The sequence below is a fragment of the Notamacropus eugenii genome, chromosome 7, assembly GCF_028372415.1.
Source record: "Notamacropus eugenii isolate mMacEug1 chromosome 7, mMacEug1.pri_v2, whole genome shotgun sequence".
Classification (NCBI taxonomy): Eukaryota; Metazoa; Chordata; class Mammalia; order Diprotodontia; family Macropodidae; genus Notamacropus; species Notamacropus eugenii.
In genome coordinates this window covers 153,516,754-153,543,119 of record NC_092878.1, presented here as the reverse complement: position 1 = coordinate 153,543,119, position 26,366 = coordinate 153,516,754, and the positions used below count along the sequence as shown (strand labels likewise).

Sequence of the window (26,366 nt, the reverse complement as noted above, 5' to 3'; positions counted from 1 at the left end):
ATCTAGGGTGACTGCCCTCATCACCTCTCACCTGGATGACTGCACCTGCCTCCTCACCTCAAGCCTCTCCCCATTCCATTCTGTTCCTCACAGAATCACTAGTTATTTTCTAAAGAACAGGGCTGACTATGTCTGTCCTGTCTGTCTCTCACAACTCCAGTGCTCCCTATCACCTCTAAAATAAAATTAAACTCTTCTAATCAGCATTTAAAAGAAAATTTTTTACTACCTAGCCTCTTCCTTCTTCTGATTCCCATCTTTCGAACACATTACTCTTCTCCAAACATATTACATAAATCTACCTCCTGTTTCACAACTGCCATTCCATCTCCAGTCTCCATGCATTTTACTTTGCCTGTCCTGCCCTCCCACCCCACCTTCTAGTGCCTGGAATGCAACGCCTTCTCACCTCTGTCTCTTGGAATCCCAGGCTTCCTTTAAGACTCAACTTGAACACCACCTTGTACAAAAAGTCCTTCTTGATTCCCTACTAGTGCCCTCCTTCCCAAAATACACCAAAATATTTGGTGATCGATTTCTATATACATGCTGTTCCCCTAATTAGAATGAGGTCAGGAGCAATTTTACTTTGTAAATTAAAAAGCAGACATTTGTAAAAGGTTCTTTACATCAAACTGGGGAAAAAACTAAATACAAACTGGTCACTAATGTTCCCATATTTGGAAAACAGGTTGGATGCCTCCTATTGAGGGAAATTTTAAAAGGAGTAAATTTCTAGTCATTCATATGAAGAGTTTGAGCTAAACAGATCTTATCTGGCTCTACTACTGTCCAGTCCCCTCCTTGCTTTCTGTTTCTTGTTCAAGCTAACTTACACAATCATTGTGTCCAACTTCTTGGTACCATATAGACCAAAATAAATATTTCACTCCCACCTTCAAGGGATTCTTAATTCTCAAGTCTGTTTATTTTATTCTTTGACTCTATCGTTTTGATCTTTTTTACATTTATTTTCAATTGCTAAATAAGAGACTCTGTACTCCTTTCCAGATTTTCTTTATCCAAATTTTCAGCTGTATAATCTTCCACTGCATCACCATGATCATCATTTATGTGAGGCATGAGAAACTCAACAGTTAAGAACAGTCAAGGTATCCTATCTTAAGGCCAACAAAACACTTCGCTGGACCAGTGGTGTCAAACTCAAATAGAAACATCCCGCTGGCTACACATTAACTTCTGTTGCATTTTTGTTTATTTGTTGGTTAACCATTTCCGGAATTACATTTTAATCAGACTGGGCAAGCTGTAAGTTTGACATCTCTGTACTAAATTACTTGTACAGGAGATTATTACTGATTAACAAAAATACACAAATGAAGGAAAGATTTCTTGAAGTCTATCATCCTCTAGAAAACAATGAGGGGTAAAGGGGACCGCCCACCTCAGTAAAGTTAACTACCAGTATTGCTCTTTTTTCTGTTTTAGGTGAAGAAGTTTTAAAACTAGGCACATCTAGCGTGTGTGAACAATGCCAGACTTTGTGGTCAGCCATTACAGAATCAAGGACCTGAAGATGGATTCAAAGTGGCTGTGCTGTATTCAGAATGAACTTGACAGGCAAGTATCATGTGAAAACTATGTTAAGTTTGAGCCCACTGCCCTCAGAAGTTGGAGTTGGAGGTAGGAGGGAGAGAGTGTTTTATTTTTCTGCTATTACTCTATCTTCAAAGTAAACTCCTGTTAAAAACTATAAAAAATGATTTGAGGGGTAGTATAGGTAAGTATAGATATGATGAAAAAATAATCCACACTGTGACAAACTTTAATATTGAAGCTATTAAGGGGATTTAAAGTTGAACAATTAGAGACCATTTAGGCCCTCATTTTACAGGTGGAGACCAAGAGAGGCTAAGGCCTATTAATAACGGAGGAGAACAAGAACACAAACACACACAAATTCTGTATACCCCCCCTCTTAATCTCTGCCAAACAGCCAGCTTCACCCAACAAAGCTAAAAAGAAAGCAGAAAGCAAGCAACTAATATTTAATTTGTGCCATGAGAATGATAGAATGTTAGAATTGGATGGGATCTTATCACTAACTTGTATTTCCAACAAGGTACAATGTATGAACACAAGTAGCACCAAAAGCCTTCGTCCACATGCAAAAATTCAAAACTAATACTCTGAAAGGAACACCAGAGTAATTTAAGGCTTTTTCAAATTTAAAACACTATATAGAAAACATGTGTGGGTCTCAGTAACAAGAAATTTGAATATTTACAAAACAGCCACTCTCAGGAAAGGAGACCTACCATTGTGTCAGGCATTGGGAATACAAATACAGAGAATGAAACAACTACACACAAGAAGCCTCTATCCTATCAAGGAACAGACAGACCAAATACAGAATCAACACAAGGTCGTTGGGAGACAGGGCCCCAACAACTGGGAGGAAATCCATAAAGGTCTGCTGTAGAAGGCGGAGCTTGATTCTAGGCGGTAAAGCCAAAGGCTTGCACAGCAGACACAGACATGGGAAGGTAAGGCCTTTCACATTCATTCACATTGTCAATAAGGAGCCAATGCTATTCAGTGAGGGTCAGATGAGCACTTAAGGAAACCACCTGGTCAGGAGTGTGGACAACGCCCCCAAATAAGAAGCCTAGAAGCAGGGCAATCAACTACAATAGCCCAGGAACGAGATGATGAGGCCTCAACTAAGGTGGGAATCATGGCAATGAAAAGGAAGGTGGAAGCCGATTGGCTATGTGAGACCAGGTTGCTTGCCAAGGTTCTGAACTTAAAAGACTAGCAAAGGACGGCGATGTTTCACCAGAAATATCAAGTTTCTGTTTTGCACCTACAGGGTTTTAAAATGCTTCTGGGATATCCAGTCTGAGATGGTAGATATGAGGTCCACCATACACAGACGTGAGAAATAAACCCACATGAGCTTATGAGCTCATTGGTCAAAATGTGAGAGAGTACAATCCCAGGAATACTGGACATGGATGATAAACAGCTACAATGTCCAAGGAGCAGAGAGATAGACAGTAGAGTCAAGAAAGAATATTCTACCTCACATATTTATATTCAAATGGCTGATTTTACATGTTAATTATCTAAATCTTTATTCCCTCTTCCTGACTTGACAACTTCCCAATGGGCAATCACAGACAACTCATTTTTCCACTTACTAAAAAAAATTTTCAGAGAATAAAATCATACATAGTATTATGTATGCATTGCAGATAACTGTGTAATTTATTGGACTAACAAAAATAGAAAAGCTGCTGGACTGAGATGGGTTTGAATCCTTCCCTCTACTACTGACTTTGCAGGACCTTGGCCAATTCCCAATCTCTAAGGACTTTGTTCACTATGGAACAAGACTCAATGCTAAGGCGCCTTTTAACTCTAAATCTATGAGCTTGTGACCTCAAAGAACTAAATGCCAATAAAAGTCAAATAAACATTTCTGCAGTACTTAAAGATATTCATGAGTAGTGTATCAGACTGATTTTAGAGGCGAGGAAACTGATATTTAAAAAGAAGAAAAACAAAGAGGTGTCGTATAAAGAACAAGCGCTTTAAAATGTGTGGAATTAACACTTTGCAAAAAGTTGTACATAACCCAAGCGCTTCATGTACAATCCTCATTTTCTTATTCTAATCTTTAAGCAGCATTTCTCATTTGATTTGGAGGGAGGAAAAAATCAGAAACCAAGTGTTATAAGCAAACCGACATCAAAGCTCTCCAAGTCTTCTGCCTTTACAAGTACATTGTTGGAGTTGTGAACTGGCCCAGTCATTCTGGAGAGATCTATGCCCCAAAAGCTATAAAAGTGCACGTACCCAGTGGTACCACTAGTAGGTCTACATCCCAAAGAGATCAAAGAAAGAAGAAAAGGATCCATATGTACAAAAATATTCACAGCAGTTCTCTTTGTGGTGGCAAAGAACTGGAAACTGAGGGAATGTTTGAGCAAGTTAAGGCACATGAATGTGATGATGCTTTAAGAAATGATGGTTTCATCAACTGTACAAGAATACAAGTCATTCCCCAATTGATAAATGGTTAAAAGAAATGAACTGGGAATTTTCAGAGGAAGAAATTAAAGCTATCTATAATCATATGAAAAAGTGCTCTAAATCACTATTGATTAGAGCGATACAAATACAAACAACTCTGAGGTACCACATCTCAACTATCAAATTGGCCAACATGATAGAACAGGAAGATGATAAATGTTGAAGATGTGGGAGAGTTGGAACACTAATTCATTGCTGGTAGAGCTGTGAGTTGATCCAACCATTCTGGAGAGCGTTTTGGAACTATGCCCAAAGGGCTACAAAAATGTGCATACTCTTTGACCCAGCAATATCACTTCTGGGACTCTATCCCAAAGAGATCATAAAAATGGGAAATATGTACAAAAATATTTATAACAGCTTTCTTTGTGGTAGCCAAGAACTGGAAATCAAGGGGATGACCATCAACTGGGAAATGGCTGAACAAGTTGTGGTATATGAATGTAATGGAATACTATTGTGCTATGAGAAACGATGGAATAGGAAGGCTTCAGAGAGGCCTGGAAAGACTTATATGAACTGATGCTGAGTGAAAGGAGCAGAACCAGGAGAACTCTGTACACAGCAACAACCACAGTGTGAGAGGAATTTTTCTGGTAGACTTAGTACTTCACCGAAATGCATGGACTTAAAAAATTCCCAATGGACTTTTCTCCCATTCATTTCACCTCTTCTATGCAACACGCATTTAACAGGAACGTATGTGTAGAACCTATATAACATTATACGCCATCTCAGGGAGGAAGTGGAAGAGGGAGGGAGGAATAAGGAGGAGAGAGTGGAAAAAAATCTAAGATATAAGGAAGTGACTGTCGAACACTGAAAACAAATAAAATAATTCAATTTAAAAAAAGAAATGATGGTTTCAGAAAAACATGGGGAGACTTGTTTGAAGTGGTGCAAAGCTAAGTTAGGAGAACAATTTACACAATAACAATAATTATGAAAATTATATAACAATAACTCTGACCAATACAGTAGTGACTGACTACAATTCCAAAGGCCTCATGATAAAACATGCTGCCCACCTCCAAAGAAACAAGAGGTGAACTGAGTGCAGATCACAGCATGTTCTTTTCCTTTAATTTTTTTGGACATGGTTGATGTGGGAGTTTGGTTTGTGCATACTTGTAATGTACTTTGTTTTTCCCATCTTCTCAATGGATGGAAGAGAAGAAAAGGATAATTTGGAACTGAAAATAAATTTTTTTTTTAAAAAGCCAAATGCTGTTTTAAAATGTAAATTGTATTATAACTAGTTCCAATATTCATTAAATATTTATGGATAATCTGAGGAATTTATTCTAAAAAAAATCTTTTATATAAGAAAACAAACTTATGAAAAGGATACAATTTATTCAGAACAATAAAGCTATCGTTACTCTTTAATATGCAGTTTTTAAATTGTCTAGAATGCTTTAGTAAAAAAACAAAAACTGTCCCTACTTAAAATTAACCATTAATCACCTCATTCCCCAAAGTTCGAAGTCTTCCCCTGGTAATGAATATTTCATTATTCACTAGACAATTAGGTGGTACAATAATGAACAGAGGACTGGACCTGGTGTCAGTAAGACCTGGGTTTAAATCCTGCCACTGACACTGTGCAAGTCTTTTAACCTCTCAACAACTGTTTTCTCATCAGTAAAATAGGGTTGTTAATAAGGTAATTATTACCTTATTATGACAACACAAATGTCTGTAAAGCACTTTACAAACTTATAAGATGCTAGCCATTATCATTAGTCATTATTAAAGACTTATTTCAAGGGAAAAAAATCCTTAAAAGAAAAAAATTTCAGATTTCTCTTAATGGCTTGAGAGCTAATATTCAAATATGTTTACTTACTGTAGGAGATACACTTTTAATTAACCAGTACACTGGCCCCAAAAAAGGTCTAGATAATGACTGGCTTGCTCTCTTTGCACTGTCAACTACTGTAATGATTTACAGATCTCGAAACAAAAATAAGCTAACTTTTACAGAAATTTTTCATTCAACATCTCAAATCACTAAACATTCAGTTAAATTTTAGAGACAATTAGCATGCAAACAGTTAAGCAAATTAACGAAAAATTACTTGAAATCTTTTGATACAAAGATAAATGTATAAAGGAAGTTCATTAATTGAAACAGAAAAACTAAAATAATCACTGTCTGGTAGTACCCAACTGATTAACATGAAGTTTTCACATTAATGTTTAAAATTTTAATGAAAAAGAACTAAACAATAGTTAAGGAGATCCCTCAAAAATCTGTACTTCATATGCACAAGACTAACAAAATTAGGAAAAATAATAAGCACATAATATATGGTTCACTGAAATAAACATATATTAAAATTTTAAACTATTAACTATAAAAAACTGATAAAAATGTTGATAGTAACTTCAAAACAATGCCCTTAAAAAGTTTTGAAATACATGCATGTATGCTACTAGATTTTTTTAAGCCCTGCCACCAAAATTTGCTCAGGGAACACGCCCAATGTGGATCTTTTCACCTATCTACAAGCAGATGGTTTAACCATGGCCCTCTCTAAAGAAATTCAGTAACAGCGGATGAGGAAAGCAAAGTCAGAAAAAAACAGACAACAGGAGAAAATGAAATTCTACTAGAAACAAACTATGGCTTTTTGGAGATGAGGAGGGTAGGGTGCTGGGAAATGTCTAAGAGGAGATAAGCAACACAACGGAATCAGCTTTCACTCTGCAGAGAAACCATAAGGATCTTACTGCAATGTCAGCTCTAAGCACTCACTGAGGGACTCCAGAAAATGCTCATTGATCATGCAGCCCTGGATAATGCGCATCCTCTTCTTTCTCCCCCCCATCAACCCAGCCTGCCTTCCCTTTCCAACTTCCACCCCACAGAAATAAGTTTTATCTCAGGGCAGCAGAATAGTAATTACAAAAATTAGCTTAATGAAGAAAAATAAACATCACCAGACTTTTTTCCTGACTAAGAATTTCACTGCAGATAAAAAGGGATTTAAACACATATAATAACTTGATAGTGTGAACTATACAGAAGGTCTAACCCAATTCACAATTTCACTATATGAGTGAGACTCACCCAAGTGCTATGTATTTACTTAAACAGATGAAAAACAACTTCTCAAAACTGATTAGGGGAAGGGTGAAGAGGGAAAGAAGAGATGATTTTGATAAAATATTCTGGTGACTAAACAGGAGAATACAACCGAACAACTAATTGTTTAACCTAAGCCCCCTGAAAAAAGATTTCAACATATTTGATTAATTTAACTCATTTAAAAGCTTAAAACTGCCTAGTATCAGCTTGAAAAACACATTTTCTTATTTTTCAGACAGAGGTGTATTCTCGAAAGAAAGACTTGGCTCATTTTATCAATCAAAAATAGCTGTCTTAGGTATGTAGCTACAAACACAACCGCAGGTCTAAATACGTAAATTAATCGGGCTAGATGCACGATACCACACACGCTGCCGCTTTGCGGGTGCACGGCGGTGGGTTAGTAAGCTAAACTCAAGGTCCACAGTACGTGGTACCGTCTTGCTCAGCACAAGGTCCCTTCCCCTCTTTGTGGACCGTGCGGCACCCAAGGCTCGCACCCGACACCAGCGCTGCCGCACACCCCTCCGGTAACCTGCTGTTTTACGGAGAACAAGCCCGGACTCCGCGGTTCCGCTCCCGCGCTCGGCTCCGCTCGGGGCTGGCCCGTCCGCCAAGGCTCCTTTGTTAAGGGTCACCAGCCCGGCCCTACCTCCAGAATGTCTTCCAGAACATATGCTTCCATCTCCGCCGCTGTCTCCACCATGTTTTATCAAACTGCCATGTCTCTCACTGCACTAGGATTAGCTCACTGCCAGCAGGAACACTCCTGTGTCAGCAGCAAGGGAACAGGAAACGGAACGTTCCACTCCGCCGGGGCGGGGGAGGGGCCGGGCCGGGGCACCTACCACGAGGGCGGGGGCCGCGGGGCGGGCTCTTCCGCTTAAAGACACCGCGGCTCCATCCGGAAAGAGCTCGGGCTCGGTCGGCTCAACAGACAAAGGGGCTTCTCTCACTCCGCTCTCGCCGCGTTCCGTTCGTTCCCTTCCTTGTCCCAACGCTCCGGGACGTCTCCGGCCGCGCCGGCTCGGGCGGCCCCGCGCAGCCCCGGGCGCGGCGGCGAGGAGAGCGGCGGGGGCCGCGGCCCCGGGCGCGGGCTGACGTCATGACGGGAATCCAGCCGGAGCGCACCCGGCGCCACCGGCGAGGAGCGGGGTGCGGGGTGCGGGGCGCGGGGCGCTCATTTTCACGCCAGTAAATGAGGGGTCCAACTTCCCGAGCAGCGGAGGGGAGAAAACTGAAGAGCCCGACGAGCCGGGGATGCCAAGACCGGCCGAGAGCGCCCGGCCCCCAGGCCGGCGGGCCCCGGACCGGGAGAGCGGGCGCTGCCTCCAGCCTTCGTCGCACCAGGCGCCAAGGGCCCGCCGCCACATTTCCTGGCACAATTTACGGAAGCGTCGATGGGGCACGTTCACCCAGAGCCCCGCGGGGCAGTCCGGGCGGGCACGATCCCAGGGCTCGGAGCCGCAGCGTTCGGCCGTGGCGAAAACCAAACAAGTACAAGGTTTCTGGCCAGGAACCCCCGGGAGAAGGCAGGAGGATGGGGGGCTCCCCCGACACCCCGGGCGGAAGCACCTGCCGTCAGAAGCCACGTGAAAGCCTTTCTACCTCTTTCCTGGAAAGCCGAGGATGCAGCGCGGCTCCTCAGCAGGACAGGAAACCACATAAAGGAGGGCTCAGAAGTCATCAAATCAATCCTAAAGGAAATTTTAAAACTGAACTAGAATTTCTGACCCCGCCTCAAAGTACTTCCTTTTGCTCACCTTACCCTCCAACTTCCGGCCAAAATGGCGCTCTGAACCGTGGTCCACCAGCAGAAGACTAAATGCAGTTCCCCAAACCAGACTGAGTAACGACGAAGAAATGCGGCGGCGTTTCCCCTCACCCAGACCTTGACCCCCGCACTCAAGGGCTGGGAGGGCCAAAGGGGGTCAGATCTATGTGGCTCCCCCAACGAAGGCCCGGGGCCTGAAGACCCCCAGGGGCCGGCGGGTGCTCTGCCCTCAAAGGCGCAGGGGGCCTCAACCTCGGGTCAGGCAGCACCGACCGCCCCGGCACAAGGTCCTGGGACAGGAGCGCATCAAGGGAAGCGGCCACCGGGTCAAATCTAGAACCACTGAAAGCGTCTAGAACAAGTCCCGGTACCGAGGCCTGAAACGCCTGCTAAAAGGAGAAGTCCAGAACAGAATAAGCTCTCCAGTAAAGATGAGCGGGGCTGAACGGAATCCCTGCCGGTAGAAGAACGGATTTTTAATACATCAGAGGACTTTCAGTTATTTCTCACGAACAAAAGCAGACGGGTCCAAAGCAATCTTGAGAGGTTACAGCTCGGGGGGTGCAAGGACCAGAGTTCTAACGGGGAGCCCCCAGGACCCCTCGAGGGGCAGGGATGTGAGCGCTGCGCGGATGACGGCGGGAGAGCGTGCCCCAACGTTCAGAAGCGCAAAGGCCAGCGCCAGGATGACCGGAGGACGGACGGTACCCAGACAGCAAGGCGGCGATGCCATGCCCCACCACCCACGGCTCCAGAGAACCTCTGAGGAAGCCGCTGCCCACCGCTGAATCCAAGGGGCACACGTGCAGATTCATTACTAATCTTTTTTCCTCTCTTTTTTATTTAGAGAACAGGGTTTTAGGTGAAAGGGTCAGGGCTAGCAATAATGATGCTCCCCCCCCAACATTATTCTAACGTTTTAAAAAATGCACAGAATGGGAGGTAGAAAAGGAAATATGGAGCAGACCTGTTTTTTTATAAGTATTAACTACATACTATATAAAATTATATGTAGTTATATATGTATGTATATATGCTTTTCAAAAAACAAGCAGAAAATGGAGATTAATCATTTAGAATCGTATTGTATTGTATCTTTTGAAGGGCATTTAACTTTAGAATTCTAACACCACCACTCCCTTAAAAACAAACAAAAATCTTGAAGGCTTGAGAGAATGAGGAACAATAATGAAACTCCATGTCTCACTGATCCAGACTGCTCAAGAGAAATCTGATGATCTGATACGGAAAGAAGGAGAAAAAGGTTGAAGTCCTCAGCCTGAAAGCTATGGAAGGTGAGAAATGGGAGTCAAAGTCTCTCACCATCTCTTCATCTTTAAACAACACTCTCCGGAGCACCATTAACTTCTCTGGGCTTTCTGTCAATTATTTGCTCAAACTACCTCATTTAGACTGTGCAAAGAAAATTTTCCTGTAGGAAGATCCTAATGTGGAATAAATGTGCACTGCCTACCCTTCACCTGCTGATGAAACAGTCTCTTTACAACAGAACTCGTGGAAGTCTCTGCTTCCCTTCCAGACCCTGGGCAGGCCATGACAGCAGCGCAGCAGTTATCTGCTCAAGCCTATGGGAAGAGCAGGCTCTTATTTATCTTCCACAGACACCAAGAGGGCACTTCTGCTACAGCAGTCAGTTTTTTATTGATCAAAATCAGAACCAGAAAAGCACCTGGATTCAGAAACATCTTCTCTGCGCAGTCACTCTGATCTGGGTCACAAAGTGTCACCAGCCGTTCACTTCTCTTTCCACCACATCCCTTCTTCTGCCTTTGATTTTCACGTAACATTGGCCCCTCAATCTCTGCTGTGTATTTGACCTTTCTCCTCTTTTCCTTTTTTTAATAAGCTCCTAAAATGGGAGACTACAGGTACAGAACCCTAAGCAATTCTTAATATAACGAATGGGTTAGAAGAAAGATTACATGGTCTCATGAATACCTTTTCAAAATGACTTAAAAAACTCTACCAGTTGGTAATCTTTGTATCCCTCTTCCTATGAGCCATCTGTGAAGTGCTGAGCATGTGCTGGCAACACCGTAGGGACTTAATAAATGCACCTTCCCTACTAGGCAGGTCCAGTGCAACATGGGTCATCTCTGCAGTAACGCTCACCACCTTTTCTTTTATTAGGCAACTGGTGACCAACTGGACAGAATAAAGGACTTGACATGGGGAAGACCTACCTCCAAATGCAGCCTCAGACACTTACTAGTTCCGTGACCCTGGGCAGGCATTTGGTCGGCCTCAGTTTCCTCAACGGTAAAATGCAAGTGAAAACAGCACCTACCACTCAAAGCTATCATGAAAATCAAATGAGATAAAATAAAGTGCTTTAATATTTATAGAGCACTTAGCTGACACACTACTTCCCTATTTAAGTTACATATGCCTGACAAAGTGTTTTTTATAACTAGTCTACTCTGTTTTGCATTTGCCTTTTATATACTGCTAGTATATATAACTTACCTACTAGAAAAAGTGAGGGAAAAAAATAAACTAGACACAAATGAAAACTTGGGATTTATTTTGAGGAAGGAAACTGTACCAAGTAGGTAGGAGCCAAGTCCCACAACCTTGTTCACCTTTTCATAAAAATAAATTTTTACTGATGTCTTTTTCCCTCGGTGTCCCTGCTTCTTTCCCTCCAGAAAACCACCTCATATAACAACATTTTTAAAGAGAAAAAAAATCAACAAAATTAATCAATAAAAGGCCAAAGTCTGAAAATGTGTGCAGTGTTAACACACTTCTGATACACCTCACACTGATCAAATTGTTAAGATGGCAATAGTCAATGTTGGAGAGACTGCAGTCTTCCATACTTAATTTCAAATTATCCAATATGCACAATATATACGATAGTGTACATTGTTGGTGGAGCTGTAAATCAGTTACAAGTATTTTAGAAAGCAATTTAGACTTATACAAAAATTGACTAAAATGTCCATACCATTTTACTAAAGCTAAGCCAATCCTCCTCACAGAGGTTAATGATAAAAATAAAGTTCCCATATACACTAAAATATTTATAGGAACACCTTCTGTGATAGCAAAAAAATTGCAATAAAATCAATGCCTTTCAATTGGAGAATGGCTTAAAAAAAAACAAAAGCATGAACCTGAGTGTAATGGAACATTTGTTGTTACTCAGTTACTTCACTCATGTCTGACTCTTAGACACCTTATTTGAAGTTTTCTTGGAAAAGACACTGAGCAATTTTGCATTTCCTTCTCCAGCTCGCTTTACAGATAAGGAGACTGAGGCAAACAAGGATAAATGACTTGCCCTGTTACTTAGTATCAGAAGCCAGATTTGACCTCAGGAAAATGAGTCTTCCCAACTGCATACCCAGCACTATATCCACTGTGCCACCTAGCTGACTGTACTGCAAAAAAAGATGATTATGATGAATACTGAGAAATATAGAAAGATCTAGATGAACTGATGCACGGTAAAGTAGGCAGAAACAAATCATATGCATGATGACTACAATGTAAATAGGGGAAAAAATCAAAAGTGAATCTTGTCAAACCAGAAATAAACAAGTGCAGATCAAAAAGGCATGAGGAGACCATCCGCTCCTTTGCAGAGAGGAGAGGGTCACATACTTCCAGACACCTGCCAAGTATTGATGGATTTGATGGTTTTTGTTTCCTTCTTATTCTTTTTAAAAAATGTCATCTGTTGAATGGGTGGCCCCTTCAGATGGGGATGGAGAGGGATACTGGGGGAAATTATGGTAAAGGAAAAAAGGTACCAATAAAAATTTTTAAAGAATAGGATTAAGAAGACTAAAGCACAGTATGAGCTGAATCTTGCAATGAACACTGGGGATAATTATAAGAATCTTTTCTATAGCTGTGTCAGATTACAGAAGGCACAAGGAAGGGATGGAACTGCTATTTAGGGGGAAAGGTTATACATGACAAAGGGCAATGGGGAGAATGGAAAGAACTGAACTTTTATTGTACCTGTATTTAATCTATCAGAGTCAGTGTATTTTAATGGGTAGAGAGCTCAAGTCTATGCTGACTTCATATCAACATTTTTATTAGTGCCTCAGATGAAAGTGTAGAGAGAATGTTTATCAAATTTGCAAATGGCATGAACCTAGAATAGATAGCTAATATGCTAGTTAACAGAATCACAATACAAAAGATCTCAGACTGGAACAATAGTATGAATTGTAAAAGATGAAACCTAATAGGAATTCATTTGAAATATTAGACTTAAGAGTCAAAAAATCAACTACAAAAATTCTGAATGAGAAAGGGGCAGAAAGATGTACGTATATGTATGTGTTTAAATCTATAGCTATAGGAATGAATTTTAGTGGACTGCAAGCTCTATATGTGCTAGTAAGATAAAGTATGGGCTCCAACCTAGGGTATATGTGTCACCCTCAGTGAGTATAAGCAGCTTATCAAGGGGACACAGGAAATGCTTGGGAAAAACCTTATTATCCTATAGAAATATTCCAAAAGTAGTAGTTTCAGTGAAAAAATGTGGATTAGAGAAAGAATGGTAAGGGAGAGGGGTAAAACAGGAAGGATGGAGAGGGGAGGACAGCATTATAGTATATATCATCAATCGGAAAAAGACAGTTAAAGGAATAGTTCCTACTGACCAAAACCAAAAGAAAGAGGTTTGAAAAGGAAATCCTTTTCACGCTGACCAAGAAAAATATCAGCAACAACTGAGTTAAATATAAGCTAATGGATTTCTATAATAAACACCAAACTGATTTCAAATAAATGAAGTTAAAAATTTTTCTGTCTGCTCTTAGAGACACGTCTCATTCTTACTAAACACGCACAAAAAGCTTAGCACCATTAATAAAAATATACCTATAAATCAGGATTCAGTCTCAATCAAATCCAAAGCAAGAAACAAACAAGACTGAACGCAATATGCAGGTATCTCTTTCAAAAACTATACCGTGAAAAAAACTGCTATTGTTGAGAAAGGATCAGAGATCTCACTAATTTATTTGACAGTTCTCTGATAAAAGATTTAATAACTTTATCATACTAAAAATGTATGCACCAAATCAAGTTTTCTTTATTAAGAACTGTCTATTTTATTTCTTCATGTGCATTTGCATGTTAAATTGTAATGAATTTATTTCCCTTCCTTTTTAATATGGTGGCAGCGCAGGTTACCTAAAAGTCAAAGGTCATGGGGACTAAATATAGTAAGGAAACTTTGTACTAGATTTAAAAAAAAACATAATGTGACTAACCAAATAGAAGTTTAAACATAGAAGCCCATGATATAACTGCTAAAGATTTTTCATTTATAAAAAGCACCATCTCAAATCTAACAAATCTAGATGTGAGGGTTAATGACAGCAAATATACATGTAGTACACATATACACACATTAAAAAAAAAACAACAGAATTTAAATAAGCTCCAAATTAATTCTAATCTTGAGCAGCTTTGCTATCAATGGTTCTTCTACCCATTTTCATTACTTCAATCTAGTCTAAACTCCCCTACCACTAAAATAAAACAAATCTTTATCTTACTGTGTAAAAATGAATATAGGTTCCAAGAACCATTTGAATCTGATTTGAAAAGTGGGGAGGCACAGGGTAGACAGATGACTGGAAAGGGATGAAAGATTTTCAATTCAATTCTATTCAATTCCAACTTTTTGAAAAAATTCACTTTTAAAGAATATTATCCAATCTTTCCTATATAGCATCCTGCACATAGTAGGTCTTCAATAAATAATTGTTGAATGAATCAATTATAAGCACTGAGTATAATCAACATTATACATCATGGATACCAGTTAGGCAGGTTCTCTTTTTTAATGGCAATCAAATCAGTTATCACTTTAAAGGGAATTAATTACTTGCTTGCCTTCCATACTTAGTTTCAAATGATCCATTTATAAAATCATCAAAAAGTGCAGAAAATGCTTCCATAATGATCCTCTATAAGCACATATCTAAAATATGGTGTAGGATAACAATTGAGCAAGTGGGCTTATACATTTATTTTCAAATAAATAGGTATTACTTAAAGAATATTTCTTTCCATTCTCTGAGCAGCTAACTGCTGTGCTGTGAGGCACAAATCTGAAGCTGATGTATGGAAAGTGCTTTGCAAGCTTTTAGGCTATCCAACTGCATCTTACTGTTTGCAAGAGTCAGCTCAAAAATTCTGATTTCCCACATTTAGCAATTATTCCTCACAGTTGCTGAAAATGAACAATCCTGGACTGGCAGCATCTGAAAGAGTATTAACAAGCTCGACATTATGCTTCTGGCCATAATGTTGAATAATATTTTTAGCAAACTGATAAAGGGATGAGGTAAAAATACATACATAGCGACATAGAAGTCGCTACCCCAAACCACTAAACAAAGGGAAGAAACAAACTCCTTAGATTCTACACTGGAGACATATTACCTTCACAAACTTACAGGCCCCACGGCTGGCTAATCTAACTCTCCTTATTTTACTAACAATAGCCAGCACTTAGTACTTTGCAAATTTACCTCCCTCGGTCCCAAAAACACCACAGAGAATAAGTACTTTTCTTATTCCCATTTCACATACATGGAAACTAAGGCTGACAGAGGTTAAGTGACTTGCCCTGGATCTGAAGGAAGATCTAGCACAGCGCCACCGACCTGACTATTAAGGAAGCTGAAGAACAGAGTTCAGTGATTGGCCCAAAGTCACACATGGGTTCCTTGTGGTTGTTTGTCCTTCCTTCTCGAAGAGGACCAGGACATTAGGGAGGTGACGCCATGACATGCAAGTGAATTGGCTTTAAGTGAGGGAGGCTGTGCAGTGACCAGCCTCACTTTCTCCTCTGGAGCATCTGGGTTGAGGGGCAAGATATAGATCAGGACTACTGGAGACCGCCCTGGATGTAGGGGGAGCCATAGGCTCCTAAGTAAAAGATGAAGGGTTTAAACCTAGATCTTCGGCCTCAAGGGATGCTAGGTGGGGCCACAGCTCCAAGTGCCAGGCCTGAAGTTGGGAAGACTCATCTTTCTGAGTCCTAATGTGGGCTCCGATACTTTCCAGCTGTGTGACTTCAGGTAAGCCGCTCAACTCTGTCTGCCTCAGTTTCATCATCTCTAGTAGTACCTCTTCTGAGGCACCAATATCCTGCCACCAACTTACCTCTTGGACATTTCAAACTGGATGACCTGGGGAAGTTTCCAAGCAAGCCAAGAGTCATTCTGAACCCCCTCATTCTCCTTCCCTCTTCATATCCAATTCCCTGACAAGCACTGTCCATGACATTTCTCCCGTCTATCCCCTGCGCTGGCTCTCTCACTGGGTCACTGTCCTAGACTCCTTAACATTTGTCCTGCCTTACCATAAAATGGATAAAATGACAGTCACAAACTGCCCAGTTTGAGCAGGTCACTCCTACACATCACTTCCCATGGTGCTCATGCCTTCTAGGGTCTGGGTTCAAGCATTCGAGGCCCTTCCCAGCCGAGCCCCAGCCTGCCTTCCCAGGCCTCATACCCAACCGAACCTGCCTTTTTCGCTCTTCTTCCCTCAGGTGTTCTCTCTCACTTTCCACTGGCACACCAGATACCTCGAATGAACTCTCTCCACACTTGCTGCCTCTTAAAATCCCTTATTTTCTTTAAAACTCTGCACAAGCAACAAGTATATGAAATCTTTCTTTATTCCCCTCAGCTTCCTAATACTCTTGCCTTTCCCAAAATTTGCCTTTTATTTGTCTATATATTTCACATACACATTTTAAGCACACTGGCACCCCCAATGTAATGAAGGCCCCTCGAGGGTAGGGAAGGTTCTGATTTTGACTTTGTATACCCAGCATTCAGCACACAGTAACCATTTAACAAATGCTAGCTGATAAAAAGATTCAGTTCTGTTCCTTTCTACTGCCACCTAGTTCCTTACTTCCCTGATAAAATGGTCCTTTTTAAGAATGAAGGTCAGACAACAACAAAAACTCTACAAGAAATAATTGGACTGAAAGTTCCCTTTGGAGCCCTAGTTCCATAGCACTTTCCTTGGGCAAAAGGACCTTAACCACTGAGAATCCAGATATTTCATTCTGTGGCTCCTGCTGTGCTCCATGTAGAAGAGCAGACTATCTAGGCAGACACATATTTAACAGCCTCAGGTTTCACAGGGACTACAGTGCAGATGGAAAGGTTTGTCTCTTCTCCCATCTACAGGATTATCAGTGGTGCCTGACACTCCCAACCAAAACTAAACATCAATGCACAGAATCTAGATGTTTCTTAGCCGATACTCTCCCAGAGACCTGTCACTGGGACTTCTTGAGTCACAGAACTGGCGTCTGTCCTAAAAAGCCTGGCACTGCATCGTAGCCATGCCCCCTTTTTCCTCTTTTTTTCTCACCATCATTTTCCAGTAGTAGTTGTAGTAGTAATAGGCCTATTCCTACCACATCCCACTAGCAAAAAAATGACAAACATTGTCAATATCAGATAAAAGAACTCTTTTTAAAAAGTAGTAGATGCAGAAAAGCCCATGTATCATTATTCTACTGTGAGCATTAAATGAATGACACAAACCTTTCTAATATATACTTTTCTATCTCTTTGTTTATTTCATGAAAGCACCTCTTTTACACTGGGAAGATTATTTATAGGTCAGAAAGTTATGAAGGAACATTTTACAATTAAGTACTTGATACATATATTCAGTTAAAAGTACTATCCTCCCTCACATATACATCCCTCAGTAAATGAATTAATACTGCTTATGTGAGAACATATAGACACAAATTCATAAACATTCATAAAATGGTTCGTCCCACTTCATCTGCCACCATGGAATCTGAGTTGGCATTTCCCATGTACAACCGGAGGATGGTGGGGTCTCGAGGGGTGGGGGATAGAAATACTTCCACTGGGCCAGCACAGGGCAGTTGTGGTGGCAGAAGTAGTACATTAATACCTTGTTTCCCCACACCAACTGCCATCACAAATCCTTGAAAAGGAGAGATCATCTCCAACACATATCTGAGACTGAATTCTCCTACCTAAATTGTAAGTTGGGAAGTCATCTTTAGAGTTGCCCTACCCCAACAATCTTGGAAAGTGATTGACACATGATCTCCCCAAATGCAGATTTACATTTGCAGCATACAATTCCAATCTATAAAAAATATGGTCTAATGAATTTTCTCTGCACTTGTGAGTTTTATGTGTAGGCTTCCTTTTCTTCCCCATAGTGATGACACTTAGGTGACCACATAAACATACTGTTACAGAGGCATCTGCTAACAAACGAAGGAAGAGAAATGGATAGAATCAAATAATCTCTTGATTGTTTTAGACTCTTTGTCCCCAAAACCCACTCTGATGGTTATTCAGTTGTTTTTCAGTCTCGTCAGACTCGTCATGACGCTTTTTGGGGGGTTTTCCTGGCAAAGATCCAGGAGTGGTCAGATGAGGAAATGGAGGCAAACAGGGTTAAGTGATCTACCCAAGGTCACAGAGCCAGTTAAGTGTCAGGCTCCATTTGAACTCAGGTCTTTCTGACTCCAGGTTCAGCATTCCATGTACTGTGCCATCAAACAGGTCTAGTCAAGCAAAACAAATTCCAACTTTGACCACACCCCTCCCCACAATAATCTTAATCTATTCTCAAAGTCTTATCACTTTTCTCTGAGAAGACATGCGTCATGTTTCTTCACACGCCCTCCATAACCGTGTTGATTAGAGTTCCTAAATCTTCCAAAGTTGTGCGTTTTTACAATACTTTTGTTATTATATATATTGTTCTCCTGGTTCTACTTACTTCATTCTGCATCAATTCACACGGGTTTTCCCAGGTTTCTTTCTCTGACACCATCCCCTTCTTCACTTCTCAAAGCACACTAGTACTCTACCACATTCAGAGCCTTCATCATTTGTTCTGCCATTCTCCATTCTTTGTATTCGATTCTAATAAGTCTTCTTTTTCTTTGTTTAGTCTTGAAATTCTTTTGTTTTTGGTGAAGGGACAGTGTAAAGCCTGGGAGATTACAGGACTCTTTCTCATGGAGTAGGGGAAGAAGAAAGGGAAAAGAAAAGGAGGAAGGGGGAAGGAGAATAAGTTATACAGAACTTAATCCATGCCAGGCATTGTGCTAAGCACTTATATTAATATTTTCTCATTTGATCCTCATAACGGCCCTGCAAGATTAGGTACTATTATTATTGCCATTTGACAGATAAGGAAATTGAGGCTGACAAAGGTTAAGTGACACCGCCAGTGTCTGCAGCAGGATTTAAACGTAAGTCTTCCTGACTCCTTCCTGATCCTGCATTATATCTACTGAACCACTCACCTTTCTCTTTAAAATGCTAGTGAATGTTTCCAAAAACAACAACAACAACAAAAACACAACAAAAACCACACAGGCGAAAACAGAAAGAAATTCAGATTTAAGTACAGTCAGGCAATGTAGTTTTTAACATGTAGACTTATTATATGCTTTTTTAAAAAAGCAAGAAGGATGGAGATTCAGCTTCAGAGAGAATCTTCACTTTTATGATTTGCAGTATGTATAGAAATATTCCTTCTTGGGCTAAGTTCAATGTGAAATTTTAAAAAATTTAAAGTTATTATTAGCTCTTCTCCTTTTGACAGAGGGAGGGTGCCAACAAATAAGGGAAACTCCCGTGGATGCTCCAAAGCATAGCTCAGGTGCCACAGGAGAACTTTCCCGGTCCCCTTCATTGTAATTCCTCTCTCCTTATTTTGTAATAACTTATCTGTGTAGATGTGTTGGGTTTTTTTTTTAGTCTCTCTAATACAAAAAAAGATTTTTGAAAGCAGGAATTATTTAAATTTCTGTCTTTGCAGCCACAGAACCAGCGGAGTTCGTTGCATAACTGCAGCTGATACAATAAGATCCAGGTAGACCATGGCCAGAATATTGCATTCAGTTCCAGAGACTAAATTTTTGGACAGTCACAGTCAACTGAAGTCTATCCCAAATCAGGCTCTCACAAGAATGACTGGAACACAAGAAAACAGCGTACATTAGAATCATCAAGGACCTGTGCCTGTTTGGCCTAGAAAAGAGGAGGTCTGAGGGTACATATTGGATAGCTTCAGGCGTGAGTAAGCCTGTTCTGTGACTGGTCCCAATCTAACCAAAGGGAATTCTTTTCTCTAAACTCAGCAGAAGGCAACCCCAGGCAGCTTCCTTTCACAACTGGCCACTCAAACAGTCAGCAGCCTGGGGAGTTTGCTACTTATCTCAGAAGGAGCTAGAGTGACAATTTCACAACCATTCAGAGCCCTTCCAGGAAAAGGCAGCTCCCACCACACGTTCTGGATAACTGAAGAATCTTGGCCAGTCTTTGTGGAAGGCAAGGGGCCTTCCAGAAGCCCCAAGAGTCAGAGAGGCAGATGTCCATGACACGGTCCAGTGGGAACCAAGTTGCTCGCACTGCAACCCTTCTCCTCCCACCAGAGTCTGGATTTGGCCTGGCACCTGGACTCTCCTCTGGCCCAAAATCAAGCCACCTCACCACTGTCCACCACAGCCACACATGCATATTCACCATCCTCTGTTTAACATATTATTCCCCAAATCAGAGTGTAAGGAGGGCAGGAAGTGCTGGCTGTCAGGCATGCAATGACTTTGTATTGATGCATTTCGTGCCTTTCACCAACAAGCTTGGACAAGGCAAGAATGCCAACACTTCTAAGCTCACTGGATAAAACAGCCACGTCTGACTCTCTTCTGGTTTGCAGTCTCTCCTGTTGGATCCCCCTGTGCCTCCTGGATATTCCCAGAGAGTTTGTCCCAATCACCTTCTCATCACTCGGTGATCTCATCCAATCCTAGAGGTCACTCACCATCTCAACAAGCACCAAAGACTCCCACCCTGCTATTTCCCCACCCCTCATGACAATATAAAGACAAACAATTTTGAAAGACTTAAGGTCTCTGATCAACCAAAAATTACTGAGAAGCAGAAAGAGGCAGAATATTTAAGACGCAGTAAATGTGGTAAGCTTGTTTTGCTTGATTACGCATATTTGTTAAAAGGATCTGTTTTTTATTACCACTACCACCGCCCTAATGGAAAGGAGAGAGAAAAATAAATTTTTATCAATTGAAAAAAATAATTTTTTAAAAAAACCTCTCCCCTTCAGTTACACATCAACAACTGTTTCCTGGATATCTCCACCTCGATGTCCAATCATAGACAAGATGTTTAAAAAAAAATTTGTAATCTTGCCTGCCCTTTCCCCTCAAAACCAGCCCTCCTTCAAGTTTCCCCAGTAATGCTGAGAGTTACCACCATCCTTCCCTGTCTGCAACCATGGAGACATTCCTGACTCTTCCCTTTCCCAATGCCTCCCCTCCAACTCTACCATTCAAGCAGTCACCAAGTCTTGTCAACTCCACTTTCACAACATATTTAGCATCTATTCCCCTTTCTCTACTCACAAGGCTACTACTACTCTGCTCTTTCACCAGACTACACGAGCGCTCCCTAAATGGTCTTTAACTCGCATTTTCTCCCCCTCTCCGATCCACTCTCACAGCTACCAAAATAAACTTTCTAACGCACTGATCTGACCCCCCTTACTCCCAAGAGCTCCCAACTGCCTCTAGAATAAAATACTCTTAATCCTGCTATCTCCAAAAGCAAACCCTATTATAATTGATAATAACTAAAATTCACATAGCTTAAAACGAATCAACCTTTGAAAACTTATTTCATATCATTTCCCTTCACACAATCTATATTCCAGCCAAACTGCACTTACCAGCTATTTCCTAAGCTCAGAAATCCATTTCACGTTTCTATGTCTTTTCAACAGATAATCTCCCATGCCTCTTAGAATCCTTGCTTTCCCTCAAGGTTTTGCTCAGGAGTCACCTCCTACATACACAGCCTTTCCTGATCCCTTCCCACATCCACTGGTTATCATTATTCTCTCTCTTCAAACTACCTTGCATTTACTTCTCTAAGTACACATATCTTTTCAAAGATAGAATTAAAGCTACTTAAGGACAGGGGTATATGCCCAGAAGCTTTTAGAGAGTGAGTAGTTAAATATATGTAGAATAGCTGAAAATAAAATATCCTGTAGATAGAAGCAAAAATTTGGCCATTACCAATAAACTAACCTTCCTAGAGACAGGAGAGAATCTTTCAAAGCCAAGCAAGAGCAATTAGGAACAACTTTCAGGCTCCCCGTACCTAAGCTCTTCCAATCCCTGGCAGAGGTAGACACTTTGGGAAGATGTTTGCACCCATTAGCCTAAGCACAAATTTTAGCAAAAAGTAAGAACAAATTAAGTATGTGCCATAGCTACTTTCTATCATCAGGCACCCAAAGCAGAATACAAATTTAAAGTAAAAAGAGATATGCACAATAATCTGAAAATCAAAACTATTCCAGATAAATAAATTCTAAGAAAATGTGGTATTTAACTACATAACAACAGTGACATACAGCACTTACGTGCCAGACACTGGGCTAAGCACTTTACACATATTATCTCATTTGAGCCTCACAATGGCTCTTTGAGGTAGTAGATGCTGTTATCATCCCCATGAAACAGTTGAGGGAAATGAAGTCAAGGGGGGGGTGAAGGTGAAGCAACTTGTATCTGAGGTCAGACTTTTGAACTGGGGTTTTCCTGACCCCAGGCTCAGTGCTCTATCCAACCGTACTACTTTCAGCCCTGAGACAAAGTATTTCATTTACCCAGGCTTACAAAACTATCAATGAGAGGCATGCATCATGGTGGAGTAGAAAGAGTGCTAGTAAGATCTCAGTTCAAATCCTGACTTAGGTAGCAACAAAGCTATGTAACCATGAATAAATTGCTTAACTTAAACCTGTGTCTTCAGCTGTAAAAGCATTAACAACAGTACCCCACTTCAAGGTTGTTAAATGAGCATATAAGTGTTCTATAACCTTAAAGTAATATACATCAACTAAAAATACTTTCAGTATTTAGAGAAAACTTCTATAGTTCTATTTTACTGAAGAGAATTCAAATAATGATTTGACATTTACTCTTTCACTTTCCTATCATTCCCCCACCAGTACTTGCTCTAGGAAGCAAAGTCTGAAACAAACAAACATCACACATTTAAATATAATTTTTTCTACTATAGAATCAGTAGATCAAAATTAAGCCTGATGACTCTGGTTTTGTTCAGTGGTCAAGGACAGCATGGAAAAACATTGTATACATGAGCCTCAGCTAGGAAAAGAACTAAGAATAAAACACCAAAATGATTAGATACTTCAAAGAAACATTTGTAAAAAGATATATATGGTCTAGCACAGTACTATCATTCAATTCATTAAATATGTATTCAACATATAATACATGCAAACACACTGGCAATTCAAGGGACAAGATAAATAAGATTCCACCCTCAGGAAGCTTATCATCTAACAAAGGGAAAGAGAATATAAGACGTCATTTAGTCCTTTCAGTTGTATCCAACCATTCAAGACCCCTTTTTCGTGTTTTCTTGGTAAAGATACTTGAGTGGTTTGCCTTTTCCTTTTCCATCTAACTTAACAGATGAGGAAACTAAGGCAAACAGGGCAAAGTGACTTGCCCAGGGTCACAAAAGTTAGTAACTTTCTGAGGCTAGATTTAAACTCAGGTCCTCCTGACTTTACAGTACTTTCCTGACAGAAAGACATACACACATACATTATGTACAAACATATAACTGTAGTTCTATCATATGTATGTCACATAAGACATATAACTCAGTACATGATAGATTATAACAAGTGCAATTAAACAAGGACAAATAAATTGCCAAGAATGGGAGAGATGTCAAACAAGACATCATACTTCTGGCTTTGGGAATTGGGGTCAGTCAACGAAGTACATGAAAGAGGTAGCAAAATGGCACAAATATATTAATATTAGCAGATGATAGACTAGCACAGTGACCAAAACAGAAATGAGCTGAACTGGATTAAAAACTGCTCACTGTACAAAAATAAAACAATTTCTTGCTCCCTCTCCTTTACCTCCAAAAAAAATGTTTATGATAGTGCTTTTTTAAATTTGCTCTAAAAGCACATGGTTCCATAATCCACCAATCATTTCTAAAGACACAAGAAATAACACAATGAGTTAGTTCAAGCCATTGTCATTCTAGCTGTGACAATGACTGCACTATTCGAGCAGGCAACACGATGGGAGAGGAAAGACTGCTAAACTTGGAGTCACAGGAACCAAGATCAAATCCCAGTTCTGCTTGTGATCTGCGTAACCTTCGGCAAGCTTCTTCTCTTCTGAGAGTTTCAGTTCCCTCTTCTTTAAAAAAAAGCTAATTTAATATAGAATCAGAGACCTAGAATTAGAAGGGTCATCAGAGGCCACTTAGTCCAATTATATCCTTTATTTCATAGATGAGGAAACTCAGGCCCAGAGGAGAGAAAATGTCTTGCTCACAATCACTGAGGTAAGAAACATACAAGGTGGAATTTGAGCACATTCACACATGTACAGGCACACGTGTATATACAAATTCATGCATGTATATATAAAGCTCCTAGACTGCACACGCACACGGTATGCATGTAACACTACATCTTTAGTTATATTTACTACATTAATACACTGACTCCACTCTTGGATTCTTTCTACCCCTAAATCCAACGGCCAAAGCCATGGATCCACAGCCTCTGATACTATCTCTGCAGACAAGATGGAGATAAAAGGACTAGATGATTTAACAGTTCAGCCAACTCAAGACTGGCCAAAAGAACAGACCCAAAGAATGGTAGGGTTAATATCAATTTGAAGTGATATCCTTTGGAAAGTGAACTCAACTCAGCAGCTGAAAATTCACATAAGTATGATACATTTCCTCATGTAGGAGGCGAAAAAATTTTACTACTCAAGGTACAAGGCCTATGGTTTCACAGGTAGAGGAAATACCAAGTAGAGAAGAATCTCCCTCTACAGGGCTGGATGGCACCTTCTGAGCAGCTGATAATGTCAGGAAGTCACCTAGAAAACTGGAGGGAAAACCCCGTGACTCTCCAGGGGTCTCACTGCCAGGAGGCCTTAGAGGCAGGACTGAATCCATGTCTTCTGGGCTTCAAAACCAGTTCTCTATCCACTGCTTCTTTTTACTAGTCAAACATATTTAAAATGAACAAGTGCTAGACAGTATAAGTACAGAATAGATGTTTTAACTGTGCAGCTTGAGATTTATAACATAGCTAACCAATTTTTTCCACAAAAATTGGAACAAAGTAGATACATTTGGAACTAAAAAATACCTGCATAGTATGCATTCAATTTTAGTTTGGACTTGCAATTCCACTGGTGTAAAGAATCCCCACTGAGGAAGTTCCTTCTACCAAAGCAGATCAGCAACCATTCTGAAGTCTTAAGAGAGCTGACTGGGACAGCATCACGCACTCAGTGTGTGTGAGAGGTCCAGTTCTCCATCCACTAAACTATGCTACTTCTCCTGCAATCAATAAATCTGTTAAGTGAATACTATAAATAGACCCTACCCATTCACTTTCAGACTTCCTCTGGTTTACTTAGTGCTAACTGTATCTATGAAATGCAAAATTAGGAGGATGTGTTCTATAACATTTTTTATGTAATAGAGAAAACAAAAGCAGGATAAATTTGACAAATATATTTTTTAAAAAGGGAGAGAAATGTTCAAACAAAGACTAGATTTCTACCTCTCAAAAAGGCTAACAAGCTATTCTTGCATGACATGTAGATTGGATCTGACAACATCCAAGGCCTAGGTTCCTTATGAGATAGCGGTATGAGAAAGGAAATAAACTACTGCGATCAATATGGATTAAGCTTGAAATAGTAAAAAGAAATCATCAATAAGCATTTATTAAGCACATACAGGTGTGTGTGTTCATCCTTTTTGCCAAAGCAGACCGCGCCATCAGAGAAATGATGACATGACTTGCACTTGACTTTGTTTTGAGTGAGGGAGGGCTGTGCAGGTCACCAGCTCACTTCTCCTCCAGAGCCATCTGGATCCAGTGACCAGATATTCATCAGGATGACTGGAGATGACCCAGGATGAGGCAACTGGGGTTAAGTGATTTGCCCAAGGTCACACAGCTAGTGAGTGTCGAGTGTCTGAGGTGAAATTTGAACTCAGGTCCTCCTGACTCCTGCATTGGTGCTCTGTAAAGTACCAGGTACCAGGCACTACTGTGCTAGGCATGAAGGAGAGAAAGAATGAAAGAATCTCTAGATCTTAGGAGATGGGGAGAAGGAAAAGAAGACTTGACAAACACTCAGTGGGAATTCTGTCAAAGACCATATGGCTGTGTAAACAAAGTCATTTAACTTCTCTGCCGCTTCCCCTGTAAATGAACTAGATGGGAAGTCTCCAAAATGAGTTCAAGGAGCCACGTGAATCACAAGGTATGGGTCACTAC

At 40.5% G+C, this 26,366-nt stretch overlaps 1 protein-coding gene across 7 annotated transcripts in view; it reads right to left on the bottom strand.

Annotated features, from left to right (window-relative positions):
* The window catches only part of ANKRD17 (ankyrin repeat domain 17), a 141,365-nt gene that overhangs the window by 102,133 nt on the left and 12,866 nt on the right, over positions 1–26,366 (bottom strand). For 2 of the 7 annotated variants that reach the window (XM_072624353.1, XM_072624356.1), the window contains exon 1: positions 7,806–7,990. The exons of the other annotated variants lie outside the window; for them this stretch is intronic. In XM_072624353.1, coding sequence (XP_072480454.1) covers positions 7,806–7,859 — 54 coding nt within the window. In that variant the 5' untranslated portion in view covers positions 7,860–7,990. Of the gene's footprint in view, positions 1–7,805; positions 7,991–26,366 lie in introns of those variants that run through there. 7 annotated transcript variants of the gene reach the window in all.